This window comes from Pelodiscus sinensis, chromosome 26 (assembly GCF_052426305.1).
Source record: "Pelodiscus sinensis isolate ZL-2025 chromosome 26, ASM5242630v1, whole genome shotgun sequence".
Taxonomy (NCBI): Eukaryota; Metazoa; Chordata; order Testudines; family Trionychidae; genus Pelodiscus; species Pelodiscus sinensis.
In genome coordinates this window covers 2,275,035-2,293,096 of record NC_143077.1, presented here as the reverse complement: position 1 = coordinate 2,293,096, position 18,062 = coordinate 2,275,035, and the positions used below count along the sequence as shown (strand labels likewise).

Sequence of the window (18,062 nt, the reverse complement as noted above, 5' to 3'; positions counted from 1 at the left end):
CAAGGGGCTTAAGTTGCAGCAAGGGAGGTTTAGGTTGGATATTAGAAAAAACTTCCTACCTGTCAGGGTGGTGAAACACTGGGATAAGTTGCCTAGGGGGGTTGTGGAGTCTCCAGCCCTGGAGATATTGAAGAGCAGGTTGGGCAGACACCTGGCAGGGATGGTCTACTCTAGATGGTGCTGGGTCCTGCCGTGAGGGCAGGGGACTGGACTCCACCCCTCCAGGTCCCTTCCAGTTCTAGTGTTCTATGATTTGGAGATTCCCGCCATGGCGTTTGCACAGTAAAGCAGTCCCATCACTGGAACTCCAGAAGGCAGAACTTTTATTAATGCAGATATTCTTTACAGCACGAGGTTAAGACTATTTACACGGGTGCACCATCCGACGCCTGCGAGCACGTACTTCCAGGAGCACCCCCCACAGGACGTGCAACAAACATTCTTTTGGAGAGCTCCGGGAGCCAGAGCAGGGTGCTCGCTAGTTCTGCTTCGTTGGGGGGCTGCGTATGCAGGCAGCATACAGTAGATACAAAACTCCATTTGCAGAGAGGAGTTTCACGGGTGACACCAGACAAGACAGATGCTTTGCTGAAAGCACTTCTGCAGGGGAGAGAGTTGCAAGTTTTTAGAGTAGAAATGATGAGTCAGCTACCCGGCTCCCTCCGATCATATCACAGTAACCTTTACAAAACGCATTGTCTGTAAGTTAAGAGTCATTCAGCCGGCTCCTAATACAATTATTTTCTCTCTCCTGAGAGACGTATTTATTTCCACTTGGTCCAATTTCAGAGTTATAAAGACTCATTCATTCCCCACATAGTGTTTCAGAACCAAGTTACAAATCTATAAAACAGATTAGTATATTTCTCACAAGGCCACAAACACCGCAAACTGTGTCAGCACACCTATTTAGGCTCATTACGCTTAATCTTTTAATTAGCATAATCCTTATACCCCCATTATTTATTTTCAAATCTAGAAGTCTAGGAGATTAAGGAGTGGCATTTTTCTCTTAGCTTCTCAGGAGGTATAGGTCTTGGAAGGGTAATTATCAAAATAGCATTCAGGGGACTGGTTTTCTTGGAAGAACATCTAGGTAAATATTAGTTTCACTTAATCCAATTCTGCCTCAGTCTACTAAGTGGCTCCCCTGAGGAGAGATTGGTATGGAGACCAGATACCGGCACTCACAAGAGTGGCCACCAATGTTTAAGCATTCGCCTCTCATGCAACTGGTTTAATCCAACCTGCAATTTTCAGTGTACAGTCAAAAGCCGCGTTGCTAGCCGAGAGCCGTCTTACAACCGTCAGCGTGACGGACGTCTTCGTATTTAGAGTCACAGTGAAAACAACCCATTTCGAGCGGGGGAGGCTGGCTGCGAGATGCAGACCTGTGATGCGGCAGTGGGTTGGGATCGGTAGCTTCTGGGCAAGAAGAGAGGTTACAGATAAGGCGCCATTTTAGTCCCAGGGATTTTTTGTAAAAGTCGAGGAGAGGTCCCGGGGAGAAAACAAAAACTCAGAGCCTGTGACCTGTCTAATAGACCCTTAGCTAGAACTTGGGTGCTCGGGGGGAGGGAGCAGCCAGACACCCACTGGTGCACGGAAGGGTAAGGGGGCTGAGAGAGGCGACATCCCTTGGCCTCGAGGTGTTGGTGTGCCTGGGGCTTCTCATGCTACCTCAACCCCATGCACCAGCTCTGCAGCTCCCATTGGCTGGGAACTGCAGCCAATGGGAGCTGCAAGGACAGCGCCTGCAGGCAGAAGCAGCACACAGGGCTGCCTGGCCACATCTCCCTCTTCCTAGGAGCTGAGGGAGGGGGATGTTACCACTTCTAGGGAGCCCTTCTTTGGTGGGCACCACCTGGAGCCAGCCCCCCGCCCACGCTCTGACCCCCAGCTCCCTTCCACATCCAAACTCCTGCCGCTGCAGGAGGGAGGAGGGGGGCCACTACAAAAGTCACAGTATCGCTGACTCCCGAGACAGACTCGCAGCCTTACAGGTGACCGCCCAGCCGGTTGGACATTTGGGGCCCTACATTCAGTTCAGGTTTTTAAAGTGCAAAGCCACGAGTCTTTGGGTGAGCACGCCAGCTTCAGCCTGGAAGCCAGCAAACAAGGGAGAGCCTGCCAACTTGGGCCAGAAGGCTGCCACCTACGGGAAATGAACCCTCTTCCCTCTGAGGTTAATCCTTCCGCTGTTTGCTGCTGCTGCTCTTTCCCTCCCGGTTGTCAGGAAGGTGAGACGCAGGGGGACAACCCCGGAACTCGAGCCGGTTTGGAAGCAAAGGACGAGTAGCAGTTGGGCTTACAGTTTTATGAGCACATTTCCAGAGAAACGTGAACCCGCGAACGAGTCTTTGGTGTGGGGCAGCCCTTTCCCGAAGTCAGCAAGCTCCACGGGACACTGCCACAAGCCTAGTCCATCTCCATGTCCACGGCTCCTTGCTGGACCCTGCACAAACTAACCTCCACGATGTACGTAAACGGTAAAGGTCACAGAAGAAATATATTCAAGAGCATCTCATTCTTTAGAGAAAAAAGCAAGGCTAGAAAATGTATCAATGGCTAAAGCTTTGGTCTAAGTAGTTATTGGTGTGACATCAGCATCGGTCTGAAGGGTGGAATTTTCCGTCCAGAAATCCCAGAAGGGTCCGCGGCCAGTCCTTGCACGTTGAATGGAAACAGTTCGGCGGGGGAGCCGCTCAGAACCCAAACAAGTCCTCTTGCTCGGACGCATGGGAATCAAACCTGTCCCAGTCTACAGGCGAGAAGGGTTCTGCATTCTGGAGATCTTGAGCCGTCAGGCCAGTGTCCAGGACGTGGGGGTTAGTTCTGGACTGAGCGAGTCTGAGAAGAAAGATCAACCGATCAGCTTTACCGCCAGGCAGGTTTCTAGCCTCTCTATTTGCGGAATCTGTGCTGTTATAAGCAGCTTCGTGCTTCCTAGAGCTTGGAAAGAAATGCTCCTCAACAGGGGGAACAGCTGATCTTTGCAGCTCTCCGAAGTCGGATGCCTGCCTCTCTGCTGGCTTATCTGAGTTTCACCCTAAAGACAACCCACATTTGCAATGCGGGCCCTTTACATTACAGGCCTGGCCAAATGCTGCCTCTTCCCTCCCAGCCCAGTTCTGGCGGGTGCATTGTCATCAGGGACCTGGTCTCAGTTAAAAATGCAGGCACCAAAGCAACCTCCCTCACCAAAATCTGCATTTTCACCATTCCAGGAATACCTGAGCACGCAGCCGGTCCGTAATAGGGATGTTAAATTTCGACTAACCGGCTAATAAAGTAGTCGATGGAATTTCCACTGACTACTCATTTCGTTGATTGGGGGGGGGGGGAGGGGGGGAAGCGCTCAGTATCCAGACTGCACCTCTGCCTTTTCAATGTAGTAAGAGCCACCTGCGGGCTACATTGCTACATTGAAAAGGCAGAGGTGCAGCCGTCGGGACCTGGCGCTAGCGGGGACTGCTTGAGACGGTGCTGGGGGGAACCAGCTTTTAGGCCAGCTTCCCCCAGCACCAGCTCCCCCCCTTGCTGCCTCTCTCTGACACAGGCAGTGGGGTGGGGGGAGAGAAGCGACTAGTTGAGTCACTACACGACTACCCGGCAGCCATTTGCTTATCAGATGGTCGACTAGTCGCTTACATCCCCTGGACGTAATTCACCGCCACTGTGGGAGAAAAATCCAATAACTCCAATTGTGTCTAAAGGGGGGACTGTGCAGGAAATAAAAACTCTCTAAAAGAAAACTGCTGAAAGGGTTAAAAGTTTTCCAGGCCTCTCTCCCTGTATCAGAGAGAAATCAAATTAACTCTAATCAAGACCCTTACAATGCCTATCTCAAGTTCATGAAGACTCCTGCTCTGTCACAATTTGTCATGTAAACTCTCTCATGTGCCTTTGTTCTGTAAAACTTACTTCTAGCACTCCTGGTGTGAACAGAAACATCTCAGAGTACTTCTGCTGAGACTTTGATATGTTAAAGAAAAACAATCAACAACTGCTGTCTGAACATACTGTATAAAGAATCCCTGAAACTGTCTCTCAGGGCTGGCTGCTTTCACTCTTGGTGTGACAGCCTGCATGCATGCATAATAAAGTTTTCCTTCTAGGTTTCTCTCCTGCCTCACTGCTTTGACCTCCAGCCTCGGACCTTTCTGGGGGCTCTGTACCCCAGGGGAGCGAGATTTCCCCCACACCACCCCCAGCTCATAGCAGCACTCCTGGTCCTCGGAAGCCCATTCCAAACCGTTACTCTTCAGGAACACGGTTTTTGCAGGCTGTGGGCAGAGCAGACGTGGCAGTGGGGGTCTGCCTGTAGGGTCATTTTACCAGGCTCTTTTATCCCACAGCACCACAGATGTTCACGAAAATCAGTGCCTCCACTTCTGTCGCTGATGTTACTAAATTCTGTACATGCACGACTAACACTTCAGTGCAAACTCCCATGCACAGGAGATATCTGGCATTTCGACAATGGATCTTAACAGTTAAACTGTCAACGCAAATTTGACCCCAAAATGTGCCTCTTTAAAAACTACAAAAAAAGCCCAAACCAAACCCTGCCCCAAGGTGCTTTTCCACTGAAAGATGCTCTCGCAAGATGCTAAATGCCGCCGGGGCCAGCTTAATACATGTCCCTGCAGCATTTGCAGCTCAGTAAAACGTGGTGATTAAAGTTCCGTTTTAAGTAGCCCGACGTGTTTTTAGTCGTAAGGGTGGGGAAGTTGGATTGGAGCAGGGTTTAAGTTGATAGCACCCATGGGCAGTGGGTGAAGGGTGAGCCCCGCCCCCCCGCCTCAGCCAGGCCCCCATCACATGGAGGAGCAGGGTGGGCAGCCCCAGCCTCGGAGCAAGGGGGACGGGCGCTGGGGGCAGCAACGTTCCACCCCTGGTAGGCCTGCAGCAGGCGTTCTGGGGGCAGGGCAAGCTGGCGGTTTGCATACCGGCCGCCCTCTGCACAGTGGCTGTACAAAGACAGCGAGCCCACCACCTCTGCAGTCCAATGCACCTGGGGTTTGGCGCTATCTGCGGAACTACTGTCTGCAGGTTTAAACAGGTCGGTATTAGGGATCTGCCCTGTAGCTCTGTTGCTTTGGTGGCAAGCATGGGAGGGGTCTCAGATAGACACCCCCGTGGTTAAGTGAGGCCCCAGACCCGACTTACAGTCTGACCCCTGACTACTGGTTGCAAGTCCCAGAGGGGTAACTGGGTTACTCTGTATCTGCAGAAACAACGGGGCGTCTCAGGCTACCTTGTGGAACGGCTCCGCTGCCACTTATTTCGGACTAAGCTGTTCCAGAAGAAATACTCGGAAATAGCTCATTTCGGAACAGTGCATCTACACTGCAGGGGAGCCTCAATGTGAGTCCGAGGCCGGCTCCTCTAGTGTGGCCGCGCCACCTCGAGTTAGAGGTGCTGGGGAGGAATGGCTCCGAATGGCCCCGGGGAGGCGCTATTTCGAAACAGGAGCAGCGGCGCGTCCACTCTACCGCTATTTCAGAGGAGGCGTTATTCCTCGTGGAACGAGGGTTACAGAAGTCGGAACAAGCCGCCTGTTATTTCGAACTTCTTTTGGGATACTGGAATGGCCGTGCAGACGCTCGCGCTGGGATTCTGGAATAACGCTGCCGTGCAGACGCCCCTTCAGAGACCAACAGATTTACGTGGCCAGAAGCTTTCGTGGCTGAACACCATCTGGCAGCTGATGCCCAATTAAGCCTGCTCATCTCTAAGGGGCCCCAGGACTCCTCGTTGGTTTCTGCGTGGCTGCGGTCCAGCGGGGGACCAGCAGTGCAAAGACCATTGCAGAGTGATGCTCAGACCGGGGAGGAGTGAGAAACGGGTGAGTCAAAAATGCAAGAGGGTCAGACCAAGATCTCTCTGGCCAGCATGGAGACAAGACGCTGCCGGCTGAGCTAACAGCGCTTCCGCTCCAGCAAGAGACACGATCGCCATGTGCCACTGGGGGAATTCAATCCCCATCTCACACCCCTCTCTCCGCCCGGAAAAGGTTAGTCAAATATTTTGACTCTCCGACTCTGAGGCTGGCGATCTTTCAATTAGCAGCGGGGGCCCGGGCAGGGCTGCTCCCGGGGTCAGATCCCAGGAACAGATTAGATTAGAGGCTTGATTAAAACTAGTCGCTGTCAAGTTTCCTGGGCTCGTCCCTAGTGCCATAAACTTGTAAAGAGTTATTAGAATTACCTGGAAAATGCCTCCTCCAGCCCGTCATCCATTTCCTTTATTGAGAGAGAGAGAGAGAGAGAGAGAGAGAGAGAGAGGAGTGAGCTGCTAAGCTAGCGGGAAAATGTATTTACAGAGCTGGCTCAGCTTTGTACAGACTCAACTCGGTGTCAGGGGCACCACTGCGGGGGGGAGTGCGGGGGTTGTGTGCGCCAAGATCTAGTCGACTGAGGAATGTTCCACCACCAACCACATCCCTTTCCAGCATCTCTCCTGTCTCTCCTTCCCCTCCCCACCAGCAGAAATCCCCCCTCACCCAGTACCCCGGACTTACACCCCATGGACTCCCCCTCCCCATTCCCAAGCCTTCCAAAACGAAGCCGCCACACGCCTTGGTTCGGGGGCGAGGGTCAGGGGTGCAGAACTGCAGGCCGCAGCAAGCTGGGCCGTGCCACCCCCTGGGCACGGGGGTGTGTGGGGCTGTGGAGGTGTGGGGGTGTTTTCCGCAGACTAGGCCTCAGACGGGCAGTCTCTGGCAGCCACGCGCCCTGGCGAAAGAGGCCCCCTCGCTGCTCCCCAATTGTGCCGTGGGTCGCAGGCTGTTCAGGACACAAGTCTAACAGCAGACGTGGGGCTGGAGGGCTGGTGTGACCCACAGCGGCAGGTGCGGCAGCTCCAGGCCGGTGCTCTAGCTGGAAACCAGGCAGGATGTGATGCGGCACATACGGAAACACCCAAGCATCTGACCTTGTGAAACCAGCGTACGAGCGCCGCTGCAAAGGCCCGGTCCTGCCAGTCAGCAGGCGCCTGAGCAGCACCTAGCAAGGGGCCCTCACTGGAAGCGCCGGACCCTTGGAAAATCCCAGCAGGGATGGCGGAGTCGCTGGAGGTGCTACCCCCATTTCTAAGGCTTTGGCTAAGAGGCGGGCCCGGAACGAAGACGAGCCCCACCCCAGAGAGGATGCAGTGACCAGCCCAAAAGGAAGCTCCCCCCAGCACCCCCTCCCCCTCTTTACGGCAGGACCAGCGCGCGCCGCCCTCCCCCCGCGCTTACCCAGACTACGTTGTTGTTCTCCGACGAGACGCGCGGCCCCAACGCACCCAAGCACGTGGCCCTTGCGCCGCCAGGCGAGGGAGATCGGGCAGCATCTTCCAAGTCCAACAGGTTCCCCGTGACTACGGCTGCGTGGAAAGCACAAGGAGGTTACTTAGAAAACCCGGCTCCAGGGGGGTTGTCCCGCCAGCGCCGACAGTGAAGAGTTCTGCCGCTCTCCCTCCTCCCGGATCAGAGGGACGGTCGGCCTCCCACGGGGCTCGCTGCCACCTCCCCCGTGCGCTGTCAACAGTCCTTCGCCGCCCTCTCCCTGGGGCCAGGCTGCTGCCGTCTCAGGGCCCGTCTATACCACTCCCGTCCCGGTAACTGCATTGCGCAGGGCTGGGGAAAGCCTTCCCGCCTCTCGGGGGTCACTAAGCCAACCGTGGGCGCTGCCCTTTCCTCTGCCAGCGTGGAGCCCTCGTTGCGCCCCGGCCCTCCGCCTGCGTTCACCACGTCTCCTCCACCGCCGCTCCCGGTCGGCAGCCCCCCACGCCAGCTGGCCAGGAAATTTCCCTCCTTTCCTTTGACCTCCGGGTCCGCGACATCAGCGAGGCTGGGGGGCCGGGGTCAGTCTGGCCGTCCCAGCCGGCAGGGCTCCAGCACTTCAGTGGCGTTACTGTGTTCCACACCCTGCCCCCAGGCCCTCACAGGCAATGCCCGCTGCTCTGCCATCTGCTCTCGCCTTGGCGTGGAATCCAGAGCCCCTCCTCTTTCACAAAGTGCCGCTGGGCAACCGCCGGGCCCCGGCTAGCGGAGCCTCGCTCCTCCCTTCGCTTCTGGCTCCAAAGCCTCTGCCTTGGCCCCGGCGTTCTCCCACAGGCCCCCTGCGCCCGACCCGCTGCCGAGCGAGCGCCACGGCTAGCTGCAATTCCTCCCCTCCACCCGGAGCTAAGCTAGGGCCCTCACAGGACACGGGGCGGGTTTTGGGGTCAGCCGCCAGCTCTTCTGCTCGTGCCGTCACCGGACGGCCACTCTCCTACCGCCACGCTCTGCCCACGAGCCTCAGCCTCCTTCCCCTGGGTCTCTTGGATCAGCCTCTCGGCTGCAACCCGGCTGCCTGCTCGTCGTTCCCATGTTCAGGGACCCCGGCTGCCGTTCTCGGGATGCAGGAGCACTGACTTTCCACGGCCATCGGGTGGGTGTCGCTTCCGCGGGGGGGGGGGGGGGGGAGATCCCTGGCCTTGCACTGAGCTACTCCCGGAAGACAGGGAGCGCGAGTGACATTTCTTGGTTTGACATCAGAGTCGGTCGCCCCCCGAGGAAAGGCCCCGGCCGCGGCTCGGGGGGTGCAGGCCCCCGAAAGCGAAGAGACGTTCCTGTGCTGCCACTTACATGCTTCAAGGCCGGCCGGGTCTTCCGCGGTGCGGCCACTCGCCCCGTCGCCCTCGGAGCTGGACTTTTCCCGCTTCTCCTTCTCTGCAACGAGAAAGCCCCTCCTGTGGGTCGGGCCTGGGGTTCCGATGTGCACGTGGCAGAGGGGACGTTAGTGATCAGGAGAGCTGGCCGGGCGCGTCCAGAGGGGCGTGAAGTGTTGCTACATGCAGGGGGAGGGGGAGGGACTAGCCGAGGGCGTCTGGACTGGCTGCCTGGGACGCAGAAGGGTGACATTGACGGGGGCCCAGAGAGTCCGTCTGCGCCCCCACCACCGAGCTCTCCCGGAAACGGAGGAGTTTTGCATTTAGCTGGTGGGTCACTAATTAGGGCTCCGGTTTTCTTCCCCCGGCCGAGATTTCCATTCCCAGCCACCGTTTGGATCACCTGCCTCTCGGGCTTCGTGTGCTTGGGGCAAACGTTTCCGAGCCACGTCCTCAAGATTCACGGTGGCGACGGACGTTCCCTCATTCTCCAGAGGAGCCAGCGTTGCCCGAGACACTTGAGGCTGGTCCCTCCCCCTTCCCCGCCTGCCCCCCTGGGGGACTGCCGGGCGTGCCCCTGAGTATTTCCCCAGTGCAGGATGCAAGTGGCCCTGAACCCCCCGGTGCACGGCAGTGCTTGGAGCAATGGATGTTTTGGCGGGGAGCAAGGGACACTCTCACTTTCATGCCAAGGGATGTACAGTGGGGAGGGGAACGACCTGGTTTGGGGGTTGCTGACCCAGAGAAAAATCAGTCAGGGGCCGCACATAAGTGAAAAGCAAAAAGCCCCCAGACCCAACCAAGCCCTCGCTGACGTGGCCCCCGCCGGAGGGGAAGACCCTCCCCGCATTCCCCTCACACCCCAGAGCCTAAGGGCTGGATAGCAGATTTTGTGAGCTCCGGCCCCACACTTGGGGGGCTGGAGGGCCAGTGTGGCCTCCCCAATGCTGGGAGGGGCCCTGAACCTCAGGGGCCGGATCCAGGTGAGCCAGGGGCCGCATCTGGCCCCCAGGCCTTAGGCTCCCCACCCCGCCTCACAGCCACCTACAGCGCAGGTAACAAAGACCCATCGTGCTCCCCGGCGCCTTTGCTCCTGGGTCGGGCTCCCTGGGCAGCGCAGGCAGATCCCGTCCTGCAGGCTGGGTCTGTGGATTGGTGCGGTCCCCCCCCCACACACCCCCGGCTGGCTGCGGCCACCGCCCCCCACACTGGCACCGAGACCAGGCGGAGACAGAGCGAGGCGGAGCCGGGAGCCAGCTGGGTTCCAGCTCCAGGGGCTCCTCCCCGAAGCTCCCGAGGGCCCAGGTCCGGTTCCGCCCGACAGCGCAACCCGAGCGCTGCAGCGTCATTAGCGGGGGAGCAACGGCGCTCGGCACCAGGGCTGCACCGGCCTCCCACAGCCACGGGTGAGAGAGAACGGGCCCCGCGTCGGGAGCTGCTGGCGCTGCCGGTGCCTAGCGGGGCGCATTTCCGGGGCCCACTCCGGCGAGAGCCATGGGCAGCAACGAGTGGGCAGCGCGCAGGCCCCCCCCGTCTGTAGAGCCCCGCCCCCACAGAGCCCCACCCCCACCACCTGCAGAGCCCCACCCCCACAGAGCCCCGCCCCTACCACCTGCAGAGCCCCGCCCCCACAGAGCCCCGCCCCCGCCGCCCCCCCACTCGAGAAGATCACGGAAGGGTAAATAGCCCAGCGGCCCTGAGACACTCACCGTCCTTGGCTGCCTGCCAGAACTCAAAGGCCACTTTGAACGCCTGCGCGACGGTGAGGGTCACAGCCTGGGCCTGGAAGACAGTCGCAGGCCCGTCAGCAGGCAGCGCCGCGGGGAGACGGGGCCGGCCGGTGGCTCCGCGGGCAGCCATGCACCGGGAACTGGCGGCGCCAAGCCCAGGAGGGAGTCGGCTCGCCCTGGAGGTTGCCGCACTGCGCTGGCGGCAGGCGCGATGCCCACGGAGAGGGCTCGTGTCCGAGAGGAGGGAGCGTGCCGCGTGGACCGCTCAGGCAGCTAACAGTCCCGCCAGCCTCCGTGCGTACCAAGCGCTTCCCACATGCCTCGGTCGTGACCAGGTGGAAGCAACTGCCAAGGTACCCACCCGCCTTCCCTCACCCTCTGCAGCATCTGAGCGCCTCCCCGCCCTTCACAGACTCATCCTAACGGTGGCCCCGTGAGGCCGGGCAATGCCATCATCCCCACTCTGCACCAGGGGGAAACGGCGCTAGAGAGGCTAAATGACTCTCCCAAGGCCACGCAGGAAGCCTGTGGCAGAGCAAGGACTTCCACGGGGTTCTTTCAAGTGGTGGCTGAGTGCCCTAAGCACAAGACACCCTCAGTCTCCAGGGACCACGTGGCTGCCAAGAAAGGTGCCACCGATGGCGGGGGTGTGGGCTGGACCAAGAGCTAGTCACCCATTGAAGTTCAGATGCTGCCTGGCCAGCAGTGGCTGTCACAGAGAGAGAACCCGTCAGCAATTCCTCCCCACTCCCCCCACTCAAGTCTGTTCTCAAGACCACATCATCTCAAGGAACAGGGTGGGGCAGGAAAAGGAACCGGCGGCGGAGGAATAAGAGCGGGCCCACCCTCGTGTTTCAGCTCTCCATTGGGACGGCCGACGTGACTGACACTCAGCACAGAGAGATACGGGGAAGCTTTGAAAGGCACAAAGGGCAGCTTAGGCACCCAGCTGCCAGTGCATGAGAGATGGGGGGGCTCTCCTTGCCGGGGGAGACGTGTCCTTGTGTGACTCCCCTTCTCTGGGGCAAGATCTCAGTCACGCTTATGTCTCCCCCGGTGACAGAACTCAGCGACCCAGCTGGAACTGCCTCCGAACCAACCCAAGTGTCTGTCCCTGGGCTGAGGAAAGCAGACGAAAAGCCCTGCTCTCAGCAGCCTCCCCAGCGTGGCAAGGGAGGGACGGGAGACTCCGGTCAGTAAAGAGAGTTCACATGCAGGAGCACATCACACGCTTCAGACGGCAGGTGGGTTATAAAGTTTAAAAGCTGCATGTGAAATAAATGCAGGTTCCGAGACATGGAATTTCCCTTCCTCTAAGCTTTGGGGACAGCGAAAGAAGAAAAAAGTGTAATTGAGAAATAAGTTCCAAGAGCCAGGGGCTTGTTCGAAGGGGGGAAGCTCACAAACCCGTCTGCCAATTAAACCTCACAAAGCAGAGATCTCATTTGAATGTCTGAGCTATTTACATCTTTGATGGGCGCGTGAATGCTTTATGGCAAAAACTTAAATATGGTAATTAAGTATGAAACTCCCCTCAGCTGTTCACAATTTAAGCTGTCACATCTGAATCACGTTTAATAGAGCCAGCTACCGTTGAGAATTGCCCGTGAACTAAAAATACGGACTAATTATATGCCAGCCTGGTAGCTACACACACAGTCGGAGCCCGGACCCTGGGCTGGATGCTCAGATGCCTGGCTCTGGGAGAAGAGCGTCCTTTCCCTTCGATCAGCATGGCGTTCACGCATTTCACGCGAGGACAAAGATTCTACTTTCTACTACAAAAGGCCTTGGAGAACTTTGTATTTCGAGGCAGCCGCATGGAGCTGATGCACCGCGCCGATAGCTCTGTTAGCGCTGGAGAGATTTACATTTTCATTTGCAGAGACAGCCTTATCTCGGCAGTGCAAAGATGGGGCCACACTGCAGCGTGGAGAGAAGGGGCAGCTTCCATTATCCTCCCGCTCTCCTGCGAGGTGGGGGAAAGGGACGGAATATTAACGGCGTTGTTCTGCCTGACTTGGGGGGCGGGGGGATGTGCCTAGATCTGGTCCACCCCCCTCCTAGCGCCGGCCACCCCCGTTTCCAAGCCCAGCCCCGTCTCCATGGCCACATGGGTCCCTGGGCCGGAGATCTCCGCTCTCCTCCCGCGCACGGCCTGTGCCCGCTGCCCAGCTCCGCAGAGCTCCCCCCTTAGGCGAGACGTCGATCCCCCGCCCGGCACAATCCCCCCAGGCGCTCAGGACCAAGGCGCGGGCTACGTGCCGGCCTCGTGTTTCCCCCGGGCGGCGGCGCTAGCACTGCCGTAAGCGCACTGCTCGCCAGCGTGAGCCGGGGGGGGGACGACGAGGGGAAGCAGGGGCAGGGACCCCTCCCCCCACAGCTGAAAGGCCTGGTGCTGCCGGGTCCTTCTCCTGTTGGCGATTCCCCCCCAGGCTGGGAAGAAGCCGGAGCTCCAGCTGCAGCGCAGCCTCCCCGAGCTCGCCTGCTCCCCTCCTACTGCAGCCCGGGGCCCGGGCAGACAGGACCCGGCATTCACAGAGGGGTGCCAGGAGGGGCCCCACCCCCTTAAGAGAAATGCCCCCTTCCCACCCACTGGGGCGTCGGTTCTGCCCCCTCCACGCGTGGCCCCCTCCCACTGGCGTCCGGCCGGCGAGGCGGGAGCTCAGCGCTGCGCACAGACGCCTTTACGGGCTCAAGGCATCATCCAGGACATGTTCACTCTGCATTTTGCCTCTTTCATAGGGGACGCTCCCTTCTGGGAGCGGGGGGGGGGGCTTCACCTCATGGGGCGTGCTGCCTAGTGGTCAGAGGAGCAGCGAGCCTGGCACCCCCATAAGAAACAGGGGAATTTGTGGGTTCTCACATCTCAGACTCGGATCCAGCAAGGAGGGGCTGGGGAGGCTGCCAGTGCAGAGGGCCGGCTTTCCCGGGGCGGGAAAGAATTTGAAGAGGGAATGGGACCTGGCATTTTCAACAGGGATGATTTTGTTGGGTTTGGTCCTGCTTTGAGCAGCGGTTGGACTAGATAACTCCGGAGGCCTGTTCCATAAGAACAGCCAGACGGGTCAGACCAAAGGTCCATCCACCCAGTGTCCTGGCTGCCGACAGTGGCCAAGGCCCGGCGCCCCAGAGGGAGTGAACAGAACCGGGAATCATCAAGTGATCCCTGCCCTGTCGTCCAGTCCCAGCTTCTGGCAAACAGAGGCCAGGGACACCGTCCCTACCCAGCCTGGCTAACAGCCATTGATGGACCCAACCTCCAGGAATGCATCTAATTCTTTTTTCCTGGCCTTCGCAACATCCTCCAGCAAGGAGTTCCACAGGTTGACCGTGTGATGCGTGAAGAAAAACTTCCTTTTGGTTGTGGTAAAGTTACTACCTATGAATGTCACGTGGTGACCACTCAGTCTAGCATTCCAGCCCTAAGCGGTGATGAACGTAGCTTCTCCCAACACAGGCACACAAAGGAACACACCAGATTACACCCGCCCCTCCCGGCAGCACACAGGCAGGTGGATTCAGCCTCAGGACAGCCTTTGACATGCTCGGGCTGCCCTGGGCACCCAGCCACGCGGTGCTGCCGGCAGCCACGTGCCACGGCCTCAAGCACAGGAACCCCGATACCATCAGGTGGAAGAGCTTGCCGGATCAGGCCCCTTGACCAGCTAGCAAGGTTCCTGCCTGAAGCAGGGAGCCAAGTCCTGAGCCGTGCCCCCCCGGACCCCGCGCACTACTGACCATCTTCCGCTTGGGGCACAGGAACGCGTGGCACTCCAGGTTCTCGCTCTGCTGGTTCTGCGCGATGTAGGCGAACACCTTGTCGTGGGTCTTGTCGGCGGTGCAGTAAGAGATCCTGGAAGCCACAGCGAGGGCGAGAGTCAGGCCGGGAAGAGAGCAGGGACGTGAACGGCTCGTCGCGGAGCTTCAAAGGGGCAGCGCTGCGTGGAGCCGGGGCCAGACCCTGAGCTCCCCCGGCGCTGCCACTGGGAAATGCCTGGGCCGGGGGGGGGCAGCTTGCAGCCCTCGCTGGCCCCGGGCTCCCTGCAGCGCTTTCGCCCCAGGGCCGTTGCTCCACGCCAAAGGCGGAGGCGCCGTATGACTATTCGATCAGCCAGTTAACCAACACTCAGTGTCCCCAAGCAGAGCGGGGCGGGGGGCCGAGGGGCGAGCAGCTGGCGGGTGGAATTCAGAGCCAGCGGCGGCGCCCGACGGCCGAGGGGACCCGCCCCCACCAGGCTCCGAGCGCCCAGCCGTGGACTGGGGACTCCCCCGGGACCTCCAGCTCACGCAGCAAAGCCCCGTTTCAGGCTTCGGGACCACGAGGCGGCCACGCGAGAGCCCCGGGGAGCAGAGCCGCGCCCGAGCGAGGCCTGCGGGGCCCAGCCCTTTGGCTGAGGGGGAACCACTTTGCCTGGGCTTTGAGCGGGGCCAGGGATGCGGGGCTGTCGGGACCATCGCTCGGGGCTTCTCCCCCCACCAGGAGAGGGGCCAAGTCGCTCCAGCGTCACTGACTCCCCCAGACGCTCAGTTAGGGCGAAGCCGGAGCGGGGCCCGGACAGTCGAACCCCAGGGGCCCGGGGCTCCGCAGGAGGGGTCCGGGGCTGGCCGAGGGAGGCCGCTGGGCACCCCGAGACGGGCGGGCCGCGCGCTGCCGGGTTTCAGCCAGCAGACGAGCCAGCCGTTGTGAAGGGCGGGGGCAGTTCTGAGCACTTCCTCCCCCCCCCCCCGCCTGCTCCCCCTCCACACTGAGTCACGTGGGGATCGGCCGCCCCGTTAGCCAGCGTGAGGCGCACGCAGGCGGCAGGCCAACTAGCCAGCGACTGAGGCTGCGGCTGCCCCCCAGGCAGGGCCTAAGGAACCTACGGAGGGGGAAGGGGAGCGGGGTTAGGAGCTCAGCCTGGCCCAGACCCTCCACTCAACTCGGGGGCGCGGGATGCTCTCAGGAAGCGGCGCAGGCGTCCCACGTGCCCGACGGTCGACGCACCAGCGTCCAGAGTCGTTTGCACGTGGACTCCACCTCTCCCCGTGTGCCGGGACCCTTGTGCCCACGGGGCCGACGCTCTGCCTGCCACACGGCTCCGAGCTTCGTGGGGAGACGCCCCCTGTCGCCCCCAACAACACTCCCTGCCGAGCTGCAAGGTTGGTCTTCCTACAATCCGCCACGAGACCATGGGCTGGGGGGGTCGTGCGCGCACACATGCACGCCCACGCTCACACCCACGTGCATGCCCACACTCACGTGCACACACACGCACGCCCACGCTCACACCCACGTGCATGCCCACACCCACGTGCACACACACGCACGCCCACGCTCACACCCACGTGCATGCCCACACCCACGTGCACACACACGCACGCCCACGCATACACATCCCCATGTGCACACCAGTCCCTCCCCCTGCTTCATAGCGACCCCTCGTTCACCTCCACGTCCGCCCGTCGTGCGTGTCCAAGGGCAGGGCGGGTCACGCCAGCCTGTGCAGCGAACTGGCTTTGTCGCTGGAAGGCAAGTCGCTGTGCGCAGGGGGCGAGGCTGAGAACCGCCCACAGCAGGGCCGGGGCTGCGCTTTCAGCTGCAGAGTCCGTTCTGAGTTGGCCTAACTCGGTCGGGGGGGGCCGAGGGTTCCCATGTGACCCGGCACAGCGGGGAGAGCACTGGGGCAGGAGAACAGGGCGTTTATGGCCCATCCAAAGGGCTCCCGGTTCACACCAGCGCCTCTGCTCGCAGCCTGCTGGACACGCCGACGTCCCCAGAGCACAGCCCTGGCCCCACGGACTGGAAGGGGCAGCTCCCCGGGCCCTGTCCCAGCTGGATTCAGGTACCAGCTAACGACTCGGCCTGCAGGTTCGACCTCGCAGCAAAGCCCCACTGAGCTCTGTCGAGCGGGGTAGATCCGGGGGGTCGGCAGTGGAACCGGGTGACCAAAGGCCCGGCCAGCCCAGCGGCCAGTGCCAGGTGCCGCAGAGGGAGGGAACAGAACAGGGAACCGTCCCGCGGCCCCCCCGGGGCCCATTCCCAGCCCGGCACGCAGAGGCCAGGGACGCCCTTTAACTTTGTCTTCCCATCTGGGCTCCTCCGAAGAGAGATCCGTCCCGCCCAGGCAGACAGAAGCCAGCCACGCGCTCCCCCCTCGCCGCCCACCCCACGGCGGGGCGCCCGCAGGCCAACACTCCATCCGCTGGGGCAGGCTCGGGCCTGGGCTCCCCGCCGGCGCGTCCGCAGCCACGCACCTGTATATGGAGACGTTTTCGATCAGCGCGTTGGTCCCGCTGTCGTTGAGGACGATCCCTCTCGGAGACACACTCAGCGTCACTTTCTGCAGCTTCTTGCCACGGGCTTTCGCCTGGGGACGGAAAAGGAAAGGGACCAGTGGGCGCGGGGCGGGGGGCGCGTCCTGGGGGCCGTGGGACACGGCTGGCTCCAGGGAGGAACGCGCTGGCTGCTGCAGAGCGAGTTCACCCCCAGTACAACACGGCCCCCTGCGCAGAGGGATGCTGTGACCACGGCGCCGGGGGCTACGTGACCGGCGGGGACCAGCTGGGCTCCGGCTGCTTCTCTTTTCAGCCGGCTACCCGAGGAGACGCCGATGCTCCAGGCTACAGCCCGCCAGGGGGACCCGCCATGGCACCGGCCGCTCGCGAGCCCGTCTCTCCTGGCCACGGGCCCCAAGTCGGCCCCGGCTGTGGAGGGAGTCGGGGGGACGTTGCCTGCCCGCGAGACAGGACCAAGCTGGTCACGGGGGGCCAGCTCCCACGTCCTCCCCCCGCCCGGGAGCGGCGCTCAGCTGCTAGTGGGCGACTCTCCCCGGGGGAGCTGCAGTCTGGGCTTGTCCTCCGCCCCCCCAGAGCTCGGGCGGGCTCAGCTGCTCCCTGACCCCTGCGGCCACACGGCCCCCCCGAGCAGCGGCGGCGGGAGAGCCCCGAGCACGGAGCCAGGGCTTGAACCGGCACATCCCCGGCCCGGCCATTCAAAAATCCCAGCCCCCTCCCCCCCCGAATGGACGTTAAAAGCCCAACACGGGACTGGGGCTCCCCTTGGCCCCATGGGCAAGCGCATCTCGGCCAGAAACCCCCCCAGGAAGCAGCGGCCTCACCAGCACAGGACTCCAGGAGCTGGGTCTCCCTGGCCCCCGGGCCGGAGTCACCCTCTCCCCGGCGCCACGCGGACCCTCCAGAGCAGAGTCACCGCCGGTTGCAGGTCGGGCGCGGGGCCCCAGGGGCCAGGAGGCTGCCCTCTGACCCGGCCAGCCGGACACGGCGCAGCCTCGCCCATTTGGCGTCCAGCATCCCAGGCCAGTGCTCCCCTCGGTAACTTGCCAGCTGGGAGGGGGAGACCTGCCGTGAGCCTCCGCTCTTGCCTCCTGCTCTGAGAGGGGGCTGGGTGGCTGGGTCAGGGCTACGCGGTTCCCCATGGGGTCGGCGAGCCCCTTCCCAGCCCCGGAGGCTGCGAGTCCCAGCGCGGCCGGCCTGCCGGTGAGTGCGCTGGGGGCACGGGGATGTGGGCTCAGGCGGGGGCAGGGGCTGCACTGGGGGGATGGGGCGATGCAGGGATCAGGCGGGGACGGGGGTTGCACTGGGGGGGATGGGGCGATGCAGGGGTCAGGCGGGGACGGGGGTTGCACTGGGGGGATGGGGCGATGCAGGGATCAGGCGGGGACAGGGGTTGCACTGGGGGGATGGGGC

At 61.2% G+C, this 18,062-nt stretch overlaps 1 protein-coding gene across 1 annotated transcript in view; it reads right to left on the bottom strand.

The window, feature by feature from the left end:
• Positions 1-306: 306 nt before the first annotated feature.
• Positions 307-18,062, bottom strand: part of LDLRAP1 (low density lipoprotein receptor adaptor protein 1) — a 32,994-nt gene continuing 15,238 nt past the window's right edge. Inside the window, exons 3-9 of the mRNA XM_075909126.2 lie at positions 16,611-16,723; positions 14,115-14,229; positions 10,353-10,425; positions 8,621-8,704; positions 7,247-7,374; positions 6,214-6,248; positions 307-2,850 (exon numbers count right to left, since the gene is read on the bottom strand). Coding sequence (XP_075765241.1) covers positions 2,706-2,850; positions 6,214-6,248; positions 7,247-7,374; positions 8,621-8,704; positions 10,353-10,425; positions 14,115-14,229; positions 16,611-16,723 — 693 coding nt within the window. The 3' untranslated portion in view covers positions 307-2,705. The remainder of the gene's footprint in view (positions 2,851-6,213; positions 6,249-7,246; positions 7,375-8,620; positions 8,705-10,352; positions 10,426-14,114; positions 14,230-16,610; positions 16,724-18,062) is intronic.